Raw genomic sequence first — 23,475 nt, forward strand, 5'->3', positions numbered from 1 at the left:
ATGAACTGTATCTCAATAAAGCTGTTTAAAGAAAGAATGTCAACTGGCCCCTTTTCCAACAAATTTCATGATCTGGGGAATGAGCGTTTTCATTTATAAATGGGAACAGTATCTGTTTCCATCTTTCCACTTCTAGCAGTAAGAATACATAAAAGGTATATAGGAGAGGCATTCTAGAAAGCTAGTTTCATGACTTGAAGACGACTGTATTGGTTATCACTTGCTACATAACAAATTACCCCAAAACATAGCCACTTAAAACAACAAACATTTATTATCCCACACAGTTTCTAAGGGTCAGGAACCAGGGAGTAGCTTAGCTGGGTGAGTCTGGCTCAGGTTTCTTACGAGGTTGCAGTCAAGCTAGGGCTGCAATCTCTGAAGACTTGACTGGGATTTGAAAATCTACTTGCAAGGTTATTCATGTGGCTGTTGGTTGGAGGCTTCAGTTCCTCCCATTATAGGCTTCTGTAGACAGCTACTTAGGACATTGCTTCCCCCAGAGAAAATGATTACAGAGATGGAGAAAGCATGAGAGCAATCGAGACAGAAGGTTGGTCTTTTATAACCTAATCTCAGAAGTGATAAATCATCATTTTTGCAATATCCTATTGGTTACAGAGATCAATTCAGATACAATGTGTGTGGGAGGACTGGACAAGTATGTGAATTCCAGGAGGTAGGAATCATTGGGGCCATTATGGAGACTGGCTACCAAAATGACATTATGACAATAAACTGACCAAAGATCCCACATAAGCAAATGCTTGACCTCTGCACTAAAACAGCATAAGGAGGATACTCATTTCTTAGTAGTGTGACAGACACAACTTGGAGATGTTTTAAGAGTTGTGATAAAAGGGTTTGTAAGAAGCATTCATACCATTTTCCATTCTCCTTGTGACTGAGTTATGGTTAGCCTAAAGAAACACAAAATTGTACAGTTGGGGGCTGGTGGAGAAAGTATATAAAGGATTTAGTCAACTGCACCCTCCCCCTCCTCCCACCACTGACAGGTAAGGAAAGAGTCCTGGTTGAAGAAAGGCTAGGTGACTCCACCAGGGTCATTAGTGATAGAGCAGAAACTAGAATCCATTCCCTGTGTCTTCTCATTACACCAGGAGCTATGCATCAGAGAATCAATGGCAGTGACTCATTATACAGCTGAGAGGTTAAACATGTGAGCATTAAATCAACAAACATTAAACTGCTGGTCACTCCAGAACTGGCATTTCTTTGTGTAGCTTTTCGACGCTGGCTGTGTCACTTTCTCAGGCAGCAGTGGACTCTTATCCTTCTTTCTACTCCAACTGAGAGTTGACTTACTCAGCTAGGGGAAGAATCACTCATTCAGCTCAGCTAATATTTATAGAATATCTGTTCTATACTTAGCACTAAATATGCAGATATAAGAGCAGAAAACACGGTCCCTTCACTCAAAATGCAGGTAGTCAAGTAGAAGAAAAACCTATACCTGGAACACTAAGAGAATTAGACATTATGTGACATGGCAGCACAAGGATTTATGTATTTTTAGTAATTTTATTTAACAAAAAACTTACATAATGCTTAAAATGTGCCAGATATATTACAATTTTAACTCCCTCAATCCCCTATGAGGTTATCCCCATTTTACAGATGAGAAAAGTGAGGCCTGAAGAGGTTATGAAACTTGCCAAAGTTCTCATGCTTGGTAATAAGGAGGGCCAGATTCAAACCCAGGAAGAATGGCTCCATAGTCCATACTTTCTTAATCATAATAGTAGGAAGGTTCTCAATAAGACTAACAATTATTCTTCTGCTTTTTTAAAGGTTTTGAAGGAAAGTCAATCATGAAATTCCAAAGCTCCTCTGAGAAATCTTTCAAGATGTACAGGGTAAGGCAGTATTTAGCCCAGTATAGTAAGGATGTCTTAGGACATCCTGCTAACCCCGTGGAGAGGGGTGAGGAAAAGTGAATAAACATTCACTAATGAGACAGTGCTTTCCTGGTGCCAAAATGAAAGATAAAACTGAATCATAACTGCAATTAACAAATTAGGTTATAGTTGGAATAAAGAAATTAAATGGATGTACTGTTTTGCAAGGCAGAAATAAATTAATTTGACCCTGTCAAAGCTCACTAGAATGTGGAGAGACTTACATCTTCTAAAGATTTCCTCCCAGAATCATACGATAGGAAAATAGCATACTACACCAGGAACAGATGTATTTGATCATTTTTAAAGAATGTGAAAAGTAGTTTGGGGCTTCCCTGGTGGCGCAGTGGTTGAGAGTCCGCCTGCCGATGCAGGGGACACGGGTTCGTGCCCCGGTCCAGGAAGATCCCACATGCCGCGGAGCGGCTGGGCCCGTGAGCCATGGCTGCTGAGCCTGCGCGTCCGGAGCCTGTGCTCCGCAACGAGAGAGGCCACAATAGTGAGAGGCCCGCGTACCGCAAAACAAACAAACAAAAAATATAGTTTGAAGAGAATAAAGTGATATGTGGGCCTGGGAAACCTTTTGTTTCGGTAAAAATTCGTCAACTTCGCCACTTTACAAAGCAATTGCTTCCATCTCTTTCCTTTACATCTGATTTTTACTTTGGAAAATGTTCCTGGCAAGGAAAGAAGGGACCCTGTAGACTGCTGGTAATCTTCGTGTATTAAATTTCTACTTAGTGTTCTGCTCATCCCATACCTTGAATCATCTACAGGTCCTAAAACCTCAGAACACATTGTCCAAAACTGTAGGAATAGGCCTTATTTACAGCCAAGTGGCATGTAATGCAAGGCAGCACAATGAATAGTGATTTTTTCTTAAAAAAAAAAACCTGAATACAGGTTTTTATCTAAGGTAATATAACAGTAGAGTTTATTGTAATTTTGAAAAGGTCTTAAAGATTTTTTTTTAATTCCTCTAAAATTTAAAATTTTATTTAAAAGTCTTGTATCAAAAAATTGTATCTAGGTACAGAAGGTTTATAGAATTCCAAAGGAAAGTCTAGTAACTTCCCTTTTAAATTGACTTTTCCTTTAAATTCTATCAAACAGTTACCATAACTATCTTAGAGTCTCAGCATGAGGGTGGCCTTTATGAGATCATTCAGTCCATTTCAATGACCATATCTGTGAAGTTTACACTTATCACAGGTAGAAGCAGGTTTTCATTCTCTTATGAAAGTAGATTTGACCACAATCCTCAGTAAACTACTCCAGAGTATAAATGTTCTCCTTGCATTTAAAAGTATGGCAAGTTATCATCCACTTTAGACTAATTAGATGTTAGATGCTAACATGACAGAGAAAAAGGAAATGGAATAATGAGAAATTTGCAGAACACAGTGTGGGACATTCTGAGTAGGACGATGTTAGCGTGTATATGAGTGAGTGAGTGAGTGAGTGAGTGAGTGTATGTGTGTGTGTGTGTGTGTAGAGTCATACATAACAGGAGTGAACTGACCAAAAGGACGAAGTCAGTTAGCAAACAGCTGCTTTCCGAGTCTCGAATGGCTTCTGCTTTGACTCTCTCACCCTTGTATCCTTACCCCAAACTCGCTAATTCTATATGTGTCTAATCTTGATTCATAGCTTTGGCACATATGATGCTCCTGGAGCCCCTTCATCTCAAGTGGCCAAGCAAAGCAGGTCAATCCTCCATGTCTCAAGCCCTTATTTCCCGGAATCATCCTAGGTATACTTTGAATTTTTGCCTAGGGAGACCTCAAGAATTGTCAGGGTCTACCAGGAATAAATCCCAAATATTCTGAGCTAATATTGCTTCAGGCCAGGCCTAGAAATATAATTATCTTGCTAAAATGGATTTAATCCTAGAGTCCAGCTGGCTTCCAGATTGCATCTTTCATCTTTTAAAATTTTCCATCTACTATGGTCCTCAAAGACTCTTTTTACCAGGATAATATGAACTTCTATCTCTTTATTAATGCTTCCACTACTACTATTACCACCACAACAACAACACAGACTTCAAATATAAAGGCACTGATGATGTGCTAGAGACTACATTAAAAGCTTTACATATACAATACCCAGTTAGTCTTTCTTACAACCTTATGAGGTAGGGTTTATTATTATCCCTGGTTTAAAAACCTACCCAAGATCACATGACTGGTAAGGGGCAGTACTGGGATTCAAACCTGGCAGTTTGGCTCCAGAATCCATGCTCTTAGATACTATATCATATTCCTTTTGTTTGTGTAATGCAAATCCCTGGTTTAAAAACCTACCCAAGATCACATGACTGGTAAGGGGCAGTACTGGGATTCAAACCTGGCAGTTTGGCTCCAGAATCCATGCTCTTAGATACTATATCATATTCCTTTTGTTTGTGTAATGCAAAGAATATTCCATCAAGATCAGAGACCTGGATTTCCATTCCTATCTCTAATGTTAATCAATTGTGTGACCTAGTGCAAGTCTTTGACTCAATTTCTACTATATAATGAGCCAGGCTCAATGATTCGTTTCTAGTCATACAATGCTGTGATAATAAAGTAGGTGCTTTTCATTAACAAATGGTACTGGATAATTCAGGAGGTTTAAAGCTTGAAAATGAAATATATCTAAGGGAAGGAAAGAGGCAACTAATAATAACTAAGTCAATCTTTTAAACATCTTCACTTATTTTCTCATTTCATATTCTATGAAAACATTAGATTCATATTTTACAGAGGAAGACCCTGAGACTCAGAGATTAGGTAATTTACCTGAGGTCACACAGAAAATCAGGATGGAGAGGCAGCATTAGAATTCAGCCAAAGCCCAAGCACTTCCTGCTGCACCACAACACTTCCTTGGCATTGCCTTTCTCTCCTCTCAGCAGCAATCAGCAGAGATTTAAAACATAATATATGTAAAGTACCTACTACAAAGTCTTTCAAGCAGCACACACACAATAAATTGATTTGGAGGTAAGGATGGAGATGGGTGAATACTAACTTGAAAATGCTAACACTGTAACTTAAAACAAAAGTGGGTATATTTTTGTGTATTTTTCTACAAGGTGGGCTGAATACCACATCAAAACAAGTGAATTTCTGGAAGAAAAGTTTGTATGAGTTGAATTTATCCTTAAGTAAACAATGAAGAAGTACCACAAGAATGCCACTATATGTGGTATTTACAGACCACATACATGAGTTCTTGTGGTATTCCGCTGCATGAGATAACTTCTTAACAATAACTCAGAATAATTTTATTAAAAGTAATCTTCCTTTTTCCCTAGCCAGAATTTCACAAATAATACGAATGAACAAGGAAGGTCTTTTATGTATTGGCTACTCAAAGGAGGGCAGGAAAGTCAGAAACTACTGTACTAACTTATTAAATTCCTATTGTAGTTTGGAAATGGAGTCACTTGCTTATTCACCGATTCATCCAACAAATAATAATTGAACACCAGATATTATTTATAAGGCATTATTTTATTAAAAAATGTCAAGGACATTAATGGGAACCTGACATAAACTGTAATGCCAGTGCAGTGGGATGAGTGCTGTGGTTCAAGATATACAAGGTGCTATAGGAGCACGAATGTTATTTACAAAGGCTTAGAGGAGTTCCTGAAGGAAGTGACATTTGAGACAATGCTAGACAGTATACTGTGTTTAGGAAACTGCAAGTAATTAAGAATGATTTAGAATTCAGAGTAAGTGTAGGAAGTATTGAATTTCAACAAATCATAATTATATAGCAATAGAACTAGAAGTAGAAGGGTTTAACAGATAATAACTTCAGTACTCTCATTTTACTTTTAAGGAAACTAAGCCCTCTAATATAGGTTCCCAGAGTCTTACCAGGAGGATGGTTATTACATGAGGTGAGGTCATCCTTAAACACAGAACTGAACACTATTGTGTTTGAGAGTAAAAACAGCTGAGTGCAGCCATGTTGGAAAACCACTAACCTTCTTAGTGTGAAAGATACGTGTCATCTGCTATACCAGCTAATATAATAATTACTTAGAGGAATCACCTCCAGCTGATCAATGGTGTCCAGATAACCCCCCAAAAAAGTTAAAATCTCTAAATTGACCCTTCCTTATGAACTCGATGGGTTGAACAAAGAATTTTGGAGGTAAAACTATGTTTAACACATAAACACGTTTAAGTCACCCCTTAACCTATTTCCTCCTCTTTTAAACCTAGCTCTTGTTAATTAAATTCAATAAAAATTGAGATGCAACAGCTGTTAAATGAAAGGATTCCATTAAATCCTCTGTGGATGTTTGCTAAACTTTGGACAAAAGCTTTATCACCTACAAGTCATTAATTAATAAATAACACCTTAACTAGGGGGCAACAGTAGAAATAACATTCTACTGCAAAGCCAAAATCAAATATAGGTTTAACTCAAGAAATATGAAATGTTATGATGGCTTTATTTAACTCAAGAAATATGCAATGCTAATAAATAAAACACTCAATTTCTTTGCTGTCTGTCGACACACTGTGTACAAATCTTTTATATGTTAGCTCCCATGATATTACATGCAAAGAGATAGTAAAGATTCTTTTTAGGTACTCGAATTTTATTGCATAAAGTTCTACTTCAAATAGGTGTGCTCAGCTTAGATTTCAGAAATTTTCCTTGTTTCCTGGGTATAAATTATAGAAAAGCAAAGTTCAAATTATGAAAATTTGAGTTATTTTTAACAACTTTGAAAAAAGAAGTGATTTACTTTATAAAACAATTCACTACAAAGTTTCTTTAAAATAGCAAGTTCATTAACTGATTGATGTAACTTTTCAGGAGTGTACATTATATAAAGATGGTCAAAATTCAAAGACTTTCTTGAATGGTTGTTGTAATAGGATTTGATCTCTAATTTTTTAAAAAAAAACTGCAAGACTTGAAAATGCAAAGAACTATTTATCTATATTAAAGTGAGAATTTAAACATTACAGAAAGCAAATAAAAATTCTAATCACACTTGCATAGATGAGGTTTAGAAGGACATACAAATGATTAATCATGGTTGCCCCTGGGGATGGAGAGGGAACTTTGCTTTTGGTTTTATAATGTCTATGCTGTTTTATAAGAAATACATATTATAATTCTGTACTTCCTTAAAATTTTGGTTCAGTATTCCCTTGTTAAAAGCATTCTTTTATGAAAGGATTCTTTTGTAGACTGTCATAGTGGTTCTCTACCAAGAGTGTATCAGAATCAACTATGAAGAGGTTTTGAAAAATATGTAGATGCCTGGGTCCCTCTGCAGAATACTGACTTTAAAAGCTTTGGAAACCACCAGACTAGATGACCTTTAAGGTTCATTCCAATCCTGAGATTATACTACTTACAAATATTTTGTACACATTCAACACCCAATACTACATAGCATAAAAACATTATTTCTAAAAGATAGGTGAAGGTCCTGTTCCCCTGCACTATGCACTCACACTACTGACCTGGAGAAACTCACAGGAAATAAACTGAAGATTAAAACATATCCATCTTCAAATTAAAAGTACTTTTTTCCTTTTTTATTTTGCCAAAAAAACATCATATTTCCCTATTTCTGAGGCAGGGATTTGGGAAACTGACTCTAATGTAAGCACCAATTATTGCAGAGGTGATGGTGAGGCAGAAGTGGGGAAGGACATGGTTGTATATTATCATATTGGTTCTCTAACTCAAAACAACCCCAGTAAGTCAGGTAGGTGTTAGCTTTTTCCTTAACCTGGCACTTAATTTCTATCAGTCATTCTCAATCCTAGATCCAATGTCCCTTTGTTATATAAAGGACAAATGCATATACATTTATTCCAATTCCTCCTTTTCTATCCTGAAACAAAATTCACAGATATTTAACAGAATTTCAAAATTACAGTATAGTAATATAAAGGGAAATGAAAGTAATTAATAATAAATTATGTATTTCAACATGTCTATGCTCATTCATGTCTATATTAAAAGACAATGAAGTAGTCAGATACTTACACCTAATTATAATGAATATATTTAGATTTAAGATAAGTAGGATGATAAGAAACTATTCCATGCAACAAGTACGAGAAAATGAAGTAAAGCCAAGTGATTTTCTGAAATGATTCCAAATAATACGAAGTGCAATTATCTCTTGGTATGCAAGGTAGTTACATTTCTGGAAACTTTAGTGTTTATTAAATCTACCTAAAAGGATATAAAATACTTTGTATATAAAACATAGTTATAGGCATAGATAATTATATAAAGTTTTTTCCCCCCTCTTCACAAGTATTCCATACATTGGACATTCAAAAACTATGCAAGAGCCACAAAACTGTTGTGTAGGATGTCCTGTGCATTATGTGATGTCTAGTATCTCTGGCGACTGCCCCCTAAATCATTTTGCTTCACAAAATTCCAAAATGCCCCCTGGAGGTTAGTACTACCCTGTTGAGAACCAATGGTCTATATGAACTTTCAGTACCTACATGCATACTGTTGTAAATCCTCACCCTGGGTTAGCGGGTAAGTGGGCCACTATTTGACCCCTGATTTGGGGCTAAAGCTTCTCTGATATAAATAAGGGCTACTTTTAATTAAAAAGCTTAACACATGTTCATCCCAGGAACTTCCAATAAAAAATGTTACCTAAAACTGTTTACCTGTTTTTAAAAAAGTGAATAATAAAGCTATTTTTACATATACAGTAGAATTAAAGACAATTCTGCCTCCTCTGTCTACCTCCCCTAAAAAATAATTTCTCCTGAGTTTTCTAGGTAATCAAGTTCAAACTGTGAAGATATAACCATTCTTTTCTTATCCACATGAATGCAAAGATATACTAATGTAAACAATCTAAAAGTCATTTATATATGGCACTGAAGTATATTACTGTATTACTCATTTGGCAGAGAATATCTTCCTAATTAAATTTTGATTAGGCATCTGTTAAAAGTAATTTACATTTTCTGATCAACCCAATGACTAAAGTGTGTGTCATTTGTGGACAGCTGGGGGAGCTGCCTGAGTCTGAGAACTTGCTGAGTACTAAGAGGGGAGGGACTTAAGTATTTTGAAAGTTTCACTCTTTGGGATTTGGCTATATAATTTATTTTGGACACTGAAAAAAAATTCCATGCTTTCACATAGATTTTATGTTAAATTAGCACACCATTCATAGCAATATCAGATATACCCTCACTTTTAAAAAAGTGCTAAGGACTTCACTTTACATGAAAGGATTCACGTATTAGAGGAAAATCATCACAGGTTTTCTTTGAACATAAAATGCCTCTGAGTTAAAATGCCATTAAAAATTATTGAATAAATTAATGATTGAATAGCCATTCAATTTCTAACTATTATGAAAGACTCTCTTAAGATGTCCACAGCCTGTTTTTCCACTTTAAATTTCACGAATTAATCACTAATTAATCTAATCAATAATGCCTAAAAGAAATCAACACTCAATTTTTTAATAATCTTAATCTTTCTTTCTTCATATCTAAAATTGGTGAAAACTTGCCTTTTACCTATACACAGGCATCACCTTATGATAAAAAGTAAGCAAAAGTTTGTGCATAACCAAACATGTATAGTGGTTAAAATAACTTATCTTTAGTATACTGATTTCTAATTGTTTCCATAAATAAACTTTAACAATGTGTGGAACATGCATGTTTGTGTACCATGTGATGTAAGATTCACTTCTGAATCAGTTTTAAAGCAAGATCACCAGCTCTTAAAAGGCTTTAAGTTTCACATAAAGAATAGGCCTTATTAAATAAACTCAGAAGTCATATTTTCTATTATTTAACAGAGAATTCTGGTCCTGATAAAAAGCAAACAAACCCCACAGGTAAAAGAAATGAAGCACATATCAAATACAAAGCTTTTCACTTACTTAGTACTAGGTCGTTTTTGCAGGGCTTTATCCAGGATAAGAGATGGAGCACTCCTCCTCCTTTCTGCTAGTGTTTTCATTTTCTGTAGAGGAAAAAAGATCACAATGAAGACCACATGGCTTGTAAAGCAAGTAAATGCCAATTTTCAATCCAACTCAACAAGTTTTGTATTGCCTATCATTACCTATCAAGGAGTTTGCAATCTTATTCTGGAAATAAATAATAACATCTAAACTAAGATAGTAAGTGTCAAAAAGTGGTACAGGCAGTAAGTATTTTTTATGGTCAGAGAACAAGGTGGTTAAATGGTGACTAGAGTATTTGGGAAAACAGCTCATAACCATTATCATCAACTGCAGCTTTACTGCTTATTACGTGCCAGGCCCTATGCCAAAGGCAGGACTGGATCATCTAATTTATACTCTAAAACGTTATCAGAGTAGGTTCTACTAGATCTATTTCATTGGTAGGGTAGGCCCCAAACTGGGCTTCAGGGACAGACAGAATTTGAAGAGATCAAGTAAACGGAGAAGAGAAGTACTTAAAGCACAAGATGGAGACTAGATTTCTTACACATTTAATAGACATTTAAATTTAAACATTTACACATTGGGGAATCTGTTTTTCCAAGGAGATTTTTTTTTTGCTGTAATTTAAAAAAAAAGAATTTTTTTTCTTTTCTAAGTGGTATATAAATATAGGATTAATTGGATAATTCAGGTACTCTGTTATACAGGACCTAAAATTTGTGGTGAGGTTTTATTTAACTTGAATTAACCCGATAATTACTCTCTAAATTTTCAATCTTACAGATTTAACACCTCTAGATAGTCAGAGGAACTGCCACTGGATATAAATGTGAAAATTTACAATACAGTCACAAATAGCCATGAGTGAAGTTCAGGCTGTGTCACCAAAGCATTCTTCCTGCTCTACCCTCTCACCCTTTCATGGCCAGAAGTTTCACCCACTGCCTGAGGGCCTAGGAACTACTTCTTAATAAAATCTAGATCATCCTAAGGAAGAGAAGAAAAATCATCTAGTGAGAAGGGGATACTAGACTCCTTTGGCACAATTCTTTTCCCCCAATTTCACCATACCCCCATGGATCTCTCCCATTATTGTTGTCAGCAGTGCCATGGCCTCAGTGTTGCTGTTCCCTCCATTAATCTTTTGGCTCACATGTGAAAACTAAATGCCCAAACCTCCTCAGTATACCTCAGACAGCAACAGAAACAATTATGTGAAACATTAATAAAGAACAGGAAACAAATGGGTAAGAAATATAGAACACCATACTTCTCAATCAGGAGTTATTAACCATGAATTAGTTTCAGGGCAGGTTAAACTGTATAAAATTTTTTCACATGATAGTATTTGGTGCCTTCCTTCTGAAAAGAAAGCCCACAGTTTTCATCAGATTCCCAGAAGAATCTGTAATCCCTCTGGACCCCAGTGATTTTGATAAACTACTTTATATATTATAGCTCATAAGCCCTATCCTACTGTTTTCCATTAGTCACATCTCCTGGGAACCCAACTCTCAGGAATCTAACATCCTGAGGCCAGTGTGAATGTAGAGGTTGCAGGGTGAAGGGAAATCTAGGAGACAAGTATTTGTATTGGAAAGTCCAGCAGCCTGTTCCCATATGAAGAGTCTCAATTCTGGAAGATTAGGTTGATTTTACTTAGAAAGGTAGCAGTTTGTTCCCATGCAGATTTTCTGCAGGATTCTGTTTCACCTTCAGGTCTAGGTTTGATTCCTACTCCTTATCCTGAATCCCTTTACTCAAGATCTATTTACTATGCTTTGAACTTTGAAATGTGCCCAATCCTTTAAGCTTGACCTGGGCCCCTTACCCTCAATCCGTTTTGACCTTGAGGGTCTGCCTAGCCTACCTGAGCAGGGGCCACATTCCTGGACCTATCTCAGAAGTCTTACTTCTGCTGCTCCTAATCCTCTGACACTACTCTCAGCAGATCCAAGTGCCTAAACAAGATCTTCATTAACATATGGTTTCTAATTCTGAGCTCCTTGGCTTTTGGGTTTACAAAGAATTTGGAAAGGGCTCAAAAGACAGCCATAAAAATGAGTTAAAAATGTGAAAAAAAGAAAGAACCCTAAGACAAGTTAAAATGATCTTAAATTCTTCATTTGGAAACAGTAAATCTCCAAAGTAATGCAGTTATAATACAGAGGATAGCAAGGGTCTTCCAAAGAAGATAAGGCGAAAAGAAATGCAGCTATACTATAGACTGAGAATCCAGGTTAATCCCTCAAGATATTTATAAAAGCTGTGAATGAAATTATGAACATAACTTCAAGGGGTTCAGAAAACCCCAACATGGATTCTTGAGGGATCCATGGACTCCAAATTTGAAACCTTCCCATACAAGGAAATCTTTCTGAGAGTGACGGCTGTTAAACATGAGAATGGATAATTAAAGAAGAGTGACAAATTTTCTTATGTAAAGGTTCTTTTAAAATAGGAGTTTTTCATGGAGACCTAATGGAGAGTACCATTTGTATATATTTGTATATAGTAATTAGATTGTGTTTTCTTAGTTATAAAATTGGCAGATGTGTGAGAAGTCAAATGCTGAGTGTATCTACATCATCTAGTAGACTCAAATTCAGAGAATGCAGTCAAACTACAGGCAAAATATTATTTTTATTTGAGGTCCTATTGTTTGTACTGAGACTTACACCACTACTAATGAGACATGCAGCCTAAGGCAATTCAGACACCCCTCTGGGCCTCCATTTCTGTATCTAGAAAATGAGAAAATTTGGACTACATAGTCTCTTAGGTTCCTTCTATTTCTGATATTCTCATGTTAAGTGTCTACCAAAGATTCACCCTGGATATGCTAGAAAATAAACATTATATACAAAATGAATTTAGAATTCGTAGGATTCATTTCTCTTGTAAGGCATAAAAAGTCTTAAGAGTTGTCAATATAATGGGAGCCTAGGTATTAATTCATTCAAAATACATATCTCTTTCTTTTGCTCAAAAGTATAGCAAAACAAAGAACCAATGGTGACTTCAAAAAAATTCACATATCTATCAAAGAATCTGTTCTCAGGCAATAAAGACTTGGATTTTCTTTTTGTTTATAACAACTGTGTGAAATACAATACATGGAAATAGGAGACTATCGATTCCTTTCTAAATGTACAATACTACAAACTTGTCAGGATAGACTGAGGCTCTACTTATATTGTACCAGCACCAACAAATTTCCCAGTTGTTCAGTGACAGGGAAAACTATGATCGTTTGCCTCACAGGAAACAGAAAATAGTTTTAAAACAGTGTAGGTTTCTTTGTTAGATTAAAAATCGTAATCCACAGTGTGGTTTTTCAGAATGCCCAAGTGCTTGATGTCTATATTGAGATTACCTCATAAACATTGGATGCCATTCTGAAACTGAGTAATTTTTAAAAGGTAATCTTCTAAATTGACAAACTAAACATTAGGGAAAAAATCAACTGCATTAATCTTTTAGAAATGATTTTCTTGATTTTGTACCATTTGCCAAGGTTTAAGCACTAGAGAGAAATTAGATCTTTGGTTTTCTAAGCTGTCTCCTCTGCGGCTATATTCAGTATCAGAGGCAAAAAAACTATTCTGCCAAAGAGTAAATGAATGGAGATCATAAGTGAAGATGAGACCCTAATGCCTATACGTCATTTTTCTTTCATGTTTCAATAATAACGCAAAACTGTAGCAACTTTACCAGCTCACGTGCAAGGTGTTTTCCACTTCAATTCTTTTTTTTTTTTTTTTTTCTGTATGTGGGCCTCTCACTGTTGTGGCCCCTCCCGTTGTGGAGCACAGGCTCCGGACACGCAGGCCTAGTGGCCACGGCCCAAAGGCCCAGCCGCTCCGTGGCATGTGGGATCCTCCCGGACCGGGGCACGAACCTGCGCCCCCTGCATCAGCAGGCGGACCCTCAACCACTGCACCACCAGGGAAGCCCCAATTCTTTTTTTAATCAGTTGGATGAACTAAATGTTGAGTTCTCTGTGTTCCTAACTTGCTTCACAGCTATGCCTCAGTTATAGCATTTCAGATTATATTATAATTATCTTTCTGCCCCTTCTAGAGAGCAAGGACTACATCTTATTTCCAAACTTTCTCCCATCCTTCAACAACTACTGAAATTCTACTCTGTAGCAGACCTATCTTTGCATTCCTAGAGCCTAGTACAATACCTGGTACAAACTATATACTCAATAGATGAAGGTTTTAAGTGAATTTAAAAATCCACTCATTGTCCACATCTACACTACTGCGCCCAAACACACACACAGAAACATAAACAAACTTACTTAAAGGGGTTCTGCTGGAATGCTGTCACTAAGGAAATATAAGCATTTGCTATGGCACTGGATGGTAGAATCATCGTTGCACATTGCAAACTACATCTTTTGACATAGTGTTGACATTTACATTACCATTGAGTTTCATGGTAAACATTTGTCTGATGATTCTTTTAACTTGTTGGCAAGTTAATTCCTTGTCAACAAATGGTGCTGGGACAAGTGGATATCCACATGCAAAAGAATGAAGTTGGACTCCTATCTCACACCATATACAAAAATTGACTCGAAATGGATCAACGATCTAAAAGAGCTGAAACTATAAAAATTTTAGAAGAAAATATAGGCATAAATATCTGTGACCGTGGATTAGGCAATGGTTTCCTAGATATGACCAAAAGCACAAACAACAACAACAAAAAAACCCAGATAAATTGGACATCATCAAGGTTAAAACTTCTGTGCTTCAATGGACACTATTAAGGAAGTGAAAAGAAAACCCACAGAATGGGAGAACATTTTTGCAAATCATATATCTGATAAGGGATTTGTATCCAGAATATTTAAATTTAAGGAACTGTTAACAATTCAATAAAGACAAGTAAGCTAATTTAAAAATGGGCAAAGTATCTGAATAGACAGTTCTCCTAAGGAGATATACAAATGGCCAATAAGCACATGAAAAGGTGCTCAACATCATTAGCCATCAGGGAAATGCAAATCAAAACTCTGAAATACCACTTTATACTCATCAGGATGGCTACAATAAAAAAGACAAACAACAAGTGTGAGGATGTGGATAAACTGAACTGTTATTCACTGCTAGTGGGAATGTAAAATGGCACTGTCACTTTGCAAAACAGTTTGTAAGTTCTGCAAATGGCTAAACATAGAGTTACCATATGATCCTGAAATTCCTCTTGGGTGTATAACCAAGAGAAAGGCAAATATATGTCCACACAAAAACACGTACATGAATGTTCACAGCAACATTATTCATAACAGTCAAAAAGTGGAAACAACCCCAATGTCCATCAACTGATGAATGCATAAACAAAATGTGGTACATCCATAAAACAGAATATTACTTGCCAATAAAATAAAAGAAGCAATGAAATATGCAACAACATGGATGAATCTTGAAAACATCATGCTAATTAAAAGAAGTCAGTCCCAAAGGACCACATACTATATGACTCCATTTAAATGAAATATTCAGAATAAACAAATCTATAGGAACTTAGATTAGTGCTTGCCTGGGGTTTGGGGGATGAGGGAATTGGGGTGTAATGGCTAACGGGTGCAGTGTTTCTTTTTGTGGTAATGAAAATGTTCTAAAATTGTGGAAATGAATGCACAATTCTAGGAATATACTAAAAACCACTGAATCCACTTTTAAATGGATAAATGGTATACAAATTATATCTCAACAAGGCTGTTAAAATGTAAAAAACAAAAACAACAGCAACAAAAATTAACTACCAAACTACTAAACCACTGGGCTCCAGCCCAGCAAACTGGTTCATAGCCAGAAGCTATAATTTTCCTTACTCATATAATAATCATCTGAAGTATATTTACATTAAAATGGAAATTACTTATTTGTTTTTTGTCCAACATGTTTTTGTACAAAATTTCTGAGTGGCTCTCCATTTGAATTCCTCAGAGATCTGAGGAATATGCCCACCTGCTTATTGTGGTTTGCCACTATTCCTTCCCTATTCCTCCAGTGCCCTACTCAGTATTTCCACATAGTAAATTCTTAATAGCTGTGTGTTAAATCAATGAATTAACGCTACCAATACCTGAGAGTTTAAGGTGGTAATGCAAGTGTGCCTAAGTAGGAAAATAAAATTGTAAGCAGGTTATCGAAGAAAAAAGTTTTGTTCTTTTATTTTCAACAACGCATAAAACACTGTTTACATTAAAAACCTATATGTAGGGTTTCTCTGGTTGTGCAGTAGTTAAGAATCCGCCTACCAATGCAGGGGACACGGGTTCCAGCCCTGGTCTGGGAAGATCCCACATGCCGCCGAGCAACTAAGCCCATGCGTCACAACTACTGAGCCTGTGCTCTAGAGCCCACGTGCCACAACTACTGAAGCCCGTGCACCTAGAGCCCGTGCTCTGCAACAAGAGAAGCCACTGCAGTGAGAAACCCGCACACCACAACAAAGAGTAGTCCCTGCTCGCCACAACTAGAGAAAGCCCGCGTGCAGCAACGAAGACCCAACACAGCCAAAAATAAATTAACTAATTAAAAAAAATTTTTTTAGAGAAACCTATAGGTAGTCTCTCACTGGAATTTTAACTTCATGTCAACCAGGAGATACAGAGCTATTTTTGGAACCTCTAAATCACTCTGAATCTGGTCATTCTCAGTTCCCATAGAGATTTAAAGGGAAAAAAGCCTATCAAAAGAAAGGACCAGGATGAAAGAGTTAAGTCAGATGAACTACAATTTTTCAGACTTTGCTTTGTTCCAGTCACTTTATGAAGAAAAACATTCAAGCATTTCAGTTGAATTTAAGTCAAATGTACTAAAGTCACTTTCAAACATTTAAAATGAGCATAACTTTAAAATAAGGACTTTGAGGAAAGTTTTAAGAACTCTAAACTTTCAAAGATAGAAAAAAAATGTTAAATCAAATTTACAAATTACCGTACTCAAATTTGACTCTTAATCCTTTGTGGCTAATCTGTACAATTTAGTGAGCAATGAACTATTTCTTTCTTGTCTTCCCTACATGTCTGCAGCATTTATTTGCAGAGACATATCTCAAAGACATTGACCCTGCAAGGGAACAAGGAAATTATTTTTATCCCTGCCCCTTGTTTCTATGTCCTATTATCACAAGGTTTTGACCACTGGATGAGCTGAAGCTTCCCACTATTGTCACTTTTGTCTGTGATGAGTATGATCTTCTATTTACTCATAATCATGCCAGCCAGAATCAGTTTGAGCATTTAATTAAAACAAATGTCATCACAGCCCAGACTATTATAAAAAGATATAATTTCTCTCTGAAATTAAGAAAGAAATGTTTCTACTTTTGGCTATCTTTCCTCTTTCTGTGAGACAAGAACTTTGAAATAAAATAACGAACCTGAGAATCTATGTAATGTAGGAGAATCAGCACTGGGCTAGGAGATATTGGACCTAAATTCTGGATCCTGGTTCTATCACTTCTCAGAGTCTTCTCTGTAAAACAACATGACTGTTTGACCTACCACAAAGAATCAAAAGAATCAGATTATATATGTGAAAGTCCTTTGACAGGGAAAGCACCATGATAGTATAACATACAGAGTAATGCTTTAGAGTGCATAAGTACTGTATGTAATAAATATAAGGATAGTAGAACTCCTCTTCTACATTATTATTTGTTCCTCTGTCTCTACCCTACCATGCAGACTTCTGGAGTACCACTATGGGCCTTCAAGTTGGCTGGACTTTCTTCTTTGGCAAAGCTACCAGTTTCAACCTCCTGTCATGATTCCCTTTAGTAGCACCCTGGAGTAGGCAAGGTTGATCACCAATGGTCTCTCCCTAATATTCCCTTACAGGGCAGGGCTTCACTAAATTTTTCACATCACAGTCCATACGAAGTGCTATTATTTCTACATCCATGGCACACTGTAACAAAAGGGTTCTCTGGTTCCCCAGTGCCCATCCACCTGCATGAAGGCTAAGAGGCTTGAATGTATCAGACATTGTTGGAAAACTCTGCAACCTCTCACTTCCTCCTGCAGAGGGGAAGAGTACAGTGATCAAATCCAAAAACCATAATGGTAAAAACCAGAGTGTATCAAATAAGAATAAAAAACAGGCCAAGATCTGATCAGATTCAGATATACTGTAACCTCATAATGCCTACTGTGTAAGCTGAGGTTCCAGATGGTGAATGTAGGGGTAGAAGAGGAAATACAGACACTCTCCTAAGTATAAATTAGGACGAACGTAAACAGGGAAAGCAAAAGGCCACAGAGAAGTTGGGTTTTCCAAATCTTTGAAATATGATCTGATGTGGGCACACATACATTCCATTTTCAGAGTCCACATACAAGTGACCAGACATCCAGAAACAGGCCTTACCTTTCAGTTGTGCCATGTGACAGCTGTCTGTCAAAATTAGGTCAAGGCTGTTCAGCACAGCAGTGACATACTGATAGAGCTATTTCTGCTGTCAGTTGGATATTTCTAATCTAAACTTGTCCTGGATAAAGAAAATCAGACTGAAACAAAATTATAAAATAAACTGGCTATGTTGCCTACAAGCCCCATTATTGGTGGCTGACAAAAGGCAGTTTTCTCTGGTCCCTTTCCAGCCTCCCACATTGTGGCTAAGTCTTCCATAAGTAAACAAAAGGTAAACATCACCTCATCCTAGGCTGCTTCAAAAAACTGCTGCTGTGGCTACTAACGAATTGAGCATTCACCTTGAAGGCTTTCTGCACACATTAGAACCTTAGAGTCCCTGTGATCTAGAACACTTGCTATACCAACAGAACAGGAAAGCAAACTTTCACCTCAACAAAAGTTTATATTTTATTTTTTATTTATTTTATTATTATTATTATTTTTTGTGTGTTACACGTGTCTCTCACCGTTGCGGCCTCTCCCGTTGCAGAGCACAGGCTCCGGACACGCAGGCTCAGCGGCCATGGCTCACGGGCCCAGCCGCTCCGCGGCATGTGGGATCTTCCTGGACTGGGGCACAAACCCGTGTCCCCTGCAATCGGCAGGCGAACTCTCAACCACTGCGCCACCAGGGAAGCCCGAAAGTTTATTTTAAAGGTAGTCTGGGGACTTCCCTGGTGGCTAGTGGTAAAGAATCCACCTTACAGTGCAGGGGCCATGGGTTCCATCCCTGGTCAGGGAACAAAGATCCCACATGCCACTGGGCAACTAAGCCCGTACGCCTCAACTAGAGCCCGCATGCTGCAAACTACAGAGTCCATGTGCTCTGGAGTCCGCATGCCACAACTAGAGAGAAGACCGCACGCTGCAACAAAAGATCTCGCACGTCTCAACGAAGATCCCGTGTGCCGCAACTAAGACCCGATGCACCCAAAAGTAAAATAAATAAATAAATAAATAATAAATAAATCTTAAAAAGTAATAATAAAGGTAGTCAGCAAGCTCAGGCTACTTACTATACCAAAATAACACAGATTGGATGATTTAAATGACACAAACTTAGTTCTCATGGTTCTGGAGGCTAGGAAGTCCAAGGTCAAGGTGTCAGCAGATTTAGTTCTTGGTGACGGCCCTCTTCCTGCTTTGCAGACAGCTGCCTTTTTGTTGTACCCTCACATGGGGTACACACAGAGCAAGCTTTCTGGTCTCTTATAAGGGCAGTAAACCCATCATAGGGATTCTGCCTTCATGACCTCTTCTAAGCTAATTATTTCCCCTATCTCCAAATACAGTTGACCCTTGAAGGACACAAATCTGAACTGTGCAGGTCCACTTACATATGAATATTTTTTCAATAAATACATACTATAGTACTAAACCATACGAGGTTGGTTGAATATGTGGATGCAGAACCGTGGATAGAGAGTGCCCACTGTAAAGTTCTAAGTGGATTTTTGACTGCGTGGAGGGTCAGCACCCCTAACCCCCACATTGTTCAAGGGTCAACTATATTATCATACTGGGGGTTACAGCCTCAAAATCTGAGTTTTGGGAGGACACAAACATTCAGCCTGTAACAGAGGTTTTTGCCAAATACTCTGGAGACTGAGGGGTATGAGTCATGAAACTCCATCAAATCACAATAATAAAATGTACATATATGTCCTCAAAGCACTGTGTATATGAGTGTATGTATATATAAGTTTGTAAACACACACATATCTAACCTTGATATTATATACCTATTTATTTTTGTGACACTGTATAGTTTATAACATGTTTTAGCAGCAATTTAAATTGAAGTCCAGTGTATTTTCAGCTACTGATACCTTCTAAGAAGGCAAGTTTTATAATCACAAATGTTTGTTAAGTTGTATGTGGTCCTATAAGGCACAAGACATCTTTACTTTGAAAAGAAGAACCACCAAGTCCTGGATGGCAGGATAAGAACAGTGAAAGAATTCAGACACCCAAATTATTGAAGTTCAAGTTTTCATTTTCTGAAGATGTTATCAGCTGTCTCACTTCTCCCAGTCTACTGAATATCTTCCACCTCTTATCCCACAGACCTTTCATCAAACCCTAAATCAGAAGAATGGTGAAGGGAAAGAGTTATAAATTGCTTCACAGCAAATTTCATTCCAGAACCAAAAAGCAATTGCACCATTTAGGTTTCTGTGACTTGTGAATTTTCAGTCTATAAGTTACAACTCTCTATTTAACTTGGAGGACTCAATATTCAAAGTTAATAATTACTTTTTACACAAATATGTAAAAATAAAGTATCTTTAACTTTCATTTCATAAAAAGCAACATATTCTGTTCTAATATATGAATGCCAGAGTCACAAAACTTAATTTTTCTTTTGCTACGTTAAAATGCACTGCTGTGTTCACATTTTAAGTGAAGATAACTATGGAAGCAAGTTTTTTCCTACACTTAAGATTCATGGTATCAAAATGTTTACTGAATCGAGAGTTTCAGCTGGGTTTCCCACACACAATTTTCCACGGTGGAAACAACTGAGGCATAGGATTCTGTGCACCCACACATAACTTGAAATATATTTCTATGAGTTTGGAGAATATGCCAAGTTTTCCAACAGCAAGCAGGACTGAGACATCAACGTGGACAGCAGGCCTGGCTAAAGAGCTCCTGAAATATGAGTGCCTTATATAAAACACCTGAAAATGACAGATGACAGATACCAAGGCATAAAGATCACAAATTTCCAAAGAAATTATAGCAATGATTGTGTCCCTGATTGTCACTATTAGTCAATATTTACTATGATGGTTAATTTTATGTGTCAACTTGACTGTCCATGGCATGCTCAGATTACACATTATTTCTGGGTGTGTCTGTGAGGGCATTTCCAGATGAAATCAGCATTTGAATTGGTGGACTCAGTACAGTAGGTTGTCCTCCCCAGTGCGGGTGGGCATCATTCAATCCCTTGAGGGTCTTTACAGAACAAAATTGGAGGAAGGAGGAATTTGCCCCTTTTTCCTCCCTCACTGTCCAGCTGGAACATCTCATTTCTTCCTGTCCTCAGGAAAAGATGGTGGTGAATGACACCACCGACTTTTGTGCAGATGGCAATTATGGGACTCCTACTGCTCTGTTTTTCTGGAGAACCCTGACTAATGCATTTACCTAACATTCTCTTTCTAATGGCAGCCGTGAACATAATATTCTGTGGTACACGGAGAAGGTAGAGACTGCTCCCTGAAGAACGAAATTATCTCTCAGGAGAAAAACTTCTCAAATATGGCTTGTTCACCTGCTTATATAAAATTCAAATCTACTCTCCCTTACATCTTATGTTATAAACAATAAAAAATGCATCTATAGTCTAGTTGGAAAGAGAAATAGAGTTGGAAGATCTGGGTTCAAATTCCAGCTCTGCTGCTTACTACATGCAGCCTTGGCAGGGCTCAGTTCCTTCCTCTCTAAGAGTATATTAACAATGCCTACTCCATATATTATAATCAATGTGTATTATATAGAGTTAGGCATTTACTTAAAGAAGTTTTTGAAAAATTTCCTTTACTTTTCCATATATTATAAACAGTAAACTCTTATCTTTTTCCTCAAGTTTCTACCTTACAATATTTGATATTTATGACATTCAAGGCTGACTGCTTTGATGGTTAGTGTTATGGGCCAAATACTTGTCCCCCCCCCCCCAGATTCATATGTTGAAGCCCTAACCTCCAGTGTAATGGTATTAAGAGGTGGGGTCTATGGGAGGTGATTAGGCTTAGATGAGGTCATGAGAACAGGGCCCCTATGACAAGGTTAGTGCCTTTATGAGAAGAAACCAAAGATATCTAACTCCACCTCCATCTCTCTCACTACCTCTCCCTCCCTTTCTTCCCCCTCACCTCCCTCACTCTTTCTTCTCACTCTGTCTCCCATGTGAGGACACAGCAAGAAATGGAAGCCAAGAAGAGGGCTCTCACCAGGAACTGAATTGGCTGGCACCCGGATGATGGGAATTCATAGCCTCTACAACTGCAGGAAATAAAGGTCCTTTGTTTAAGCCACCAGTTTATGGTATTTTGTTACAGCAACCCGAGCTGAATAAGACAAATAGCATTCACTCATTTGCATGTAAAGTTCTTGTATTAAATCCAGTGAAATAAAACTTTTTTTATTGCTTTACAGGTATCACCTGGTAAAAATTACTAATGGCTTCTGCACTTTTTTCGAAAGTGTTTTTATATTCTTTCTTCTTTTGACCCATAAAAAACAACCTTGTGAGATATACAGGATATGGATTATTACCCCCATTTTACAAACGAAGAAACAAAGTACAGCCAGAAGTTCAGAGGTCACACCGGTGATAACAGGCTCTTCCTGATCTAATTCAGTTTTTGATAATTCCAGACTGCTCTCAGCCAAAACAATCTCATGTACCTGATTTTATGCCACTCACTTTGTGAATAACATCAGAAAAGTATTCAGTAGGATACTGGCCTAACCATGAGCATAATATTTTTCTCAGTATTAAAGAATAAAACCAAGTCTTACACACAAAGATGCTTCATTCAAACCCCAATTGCAAGACACACACATGGCTTAAAGTTGGCTCTCAGGGGTGTTGTACCATAAATTGCTATAAACGGATTTGGGCCCAGAGAATGTAGAAAGAAACGCCAGAATGAAATGTATAATAGTATCTGTTACATTTTTAAATGTTGGAGCTATTTTAAAATCCTTTTGCTTTGACTAATTTTCTGTGCCTGTAAGTCTCTCTTCCCTCCCCAACACCTATCTTATTTAAAGACTTTTCAATTACTATATGAAACCAAAGGGTCGGGGGCTTGAAAATGACACAAATCATCCCTAACTGAAATTATTCTAATATGTGCTGCCATTTCATTTCACAAAAACTGTTCTGCCCAAACGTGGATATGCTCAAGGATATGTTATCCAGAAGAACTATCCAGAATTTTATCCAAAGCAACAAATTGGACACTGTAAATAAAGAGCAGTTCTCTCACTGCAGAAAGTTCTAGTCAACAGCCATGCTCTAGAGGTCAGCAAACAACACCAGGGATTCACCTCCTGTTTTTCTAAATAAAGTTTTATTGGAACATAGCTGTGCCCATTCATTTACATATTGTCTATGGCTGCTTTAGTACCACAATTGCATAGTGGGTAACTG

At 37.2% G+C, this 23,475-nt stretch overlaps 1 protein-coding gene across 2 annotated transcripts in view; it reads right to left on the reverse strand.

The window, feature by feature from the left end:
- The window catches only part of ARHGAP20 (Rho GTPase activating protein 20), a 147,681-nt gene that overhangs the window by 120,357 nt on the left and 3,849 nt on the right, over positions 1-23,475 (reverse strand). For both annotated transcript variants that reach the window (XM_082628716.1, XM_082628715.1), the window contains exon 2: positions 9,832-9,914. In XM_082628716.1, coding sequence (XP_082484842.1) covers positions 9,832-9,914 — 83 coding nt within the window. The remainder of the gene's footprint in view (positions 1-9,831; positions 9,915-23,475) is intronic.

Source organism: Mesoplodon mirus (genome assembly GCF_964341445.2).
Source record: "Mesoplodon mirus genome assembly, chromosome: 7".
Lineage (NCBI taxonomy): Eukaryota > Metazoa > Chordata > Mammalia > Artiodactyla > Ziphiidae > Mesoplodon > Mesoplodon mirus.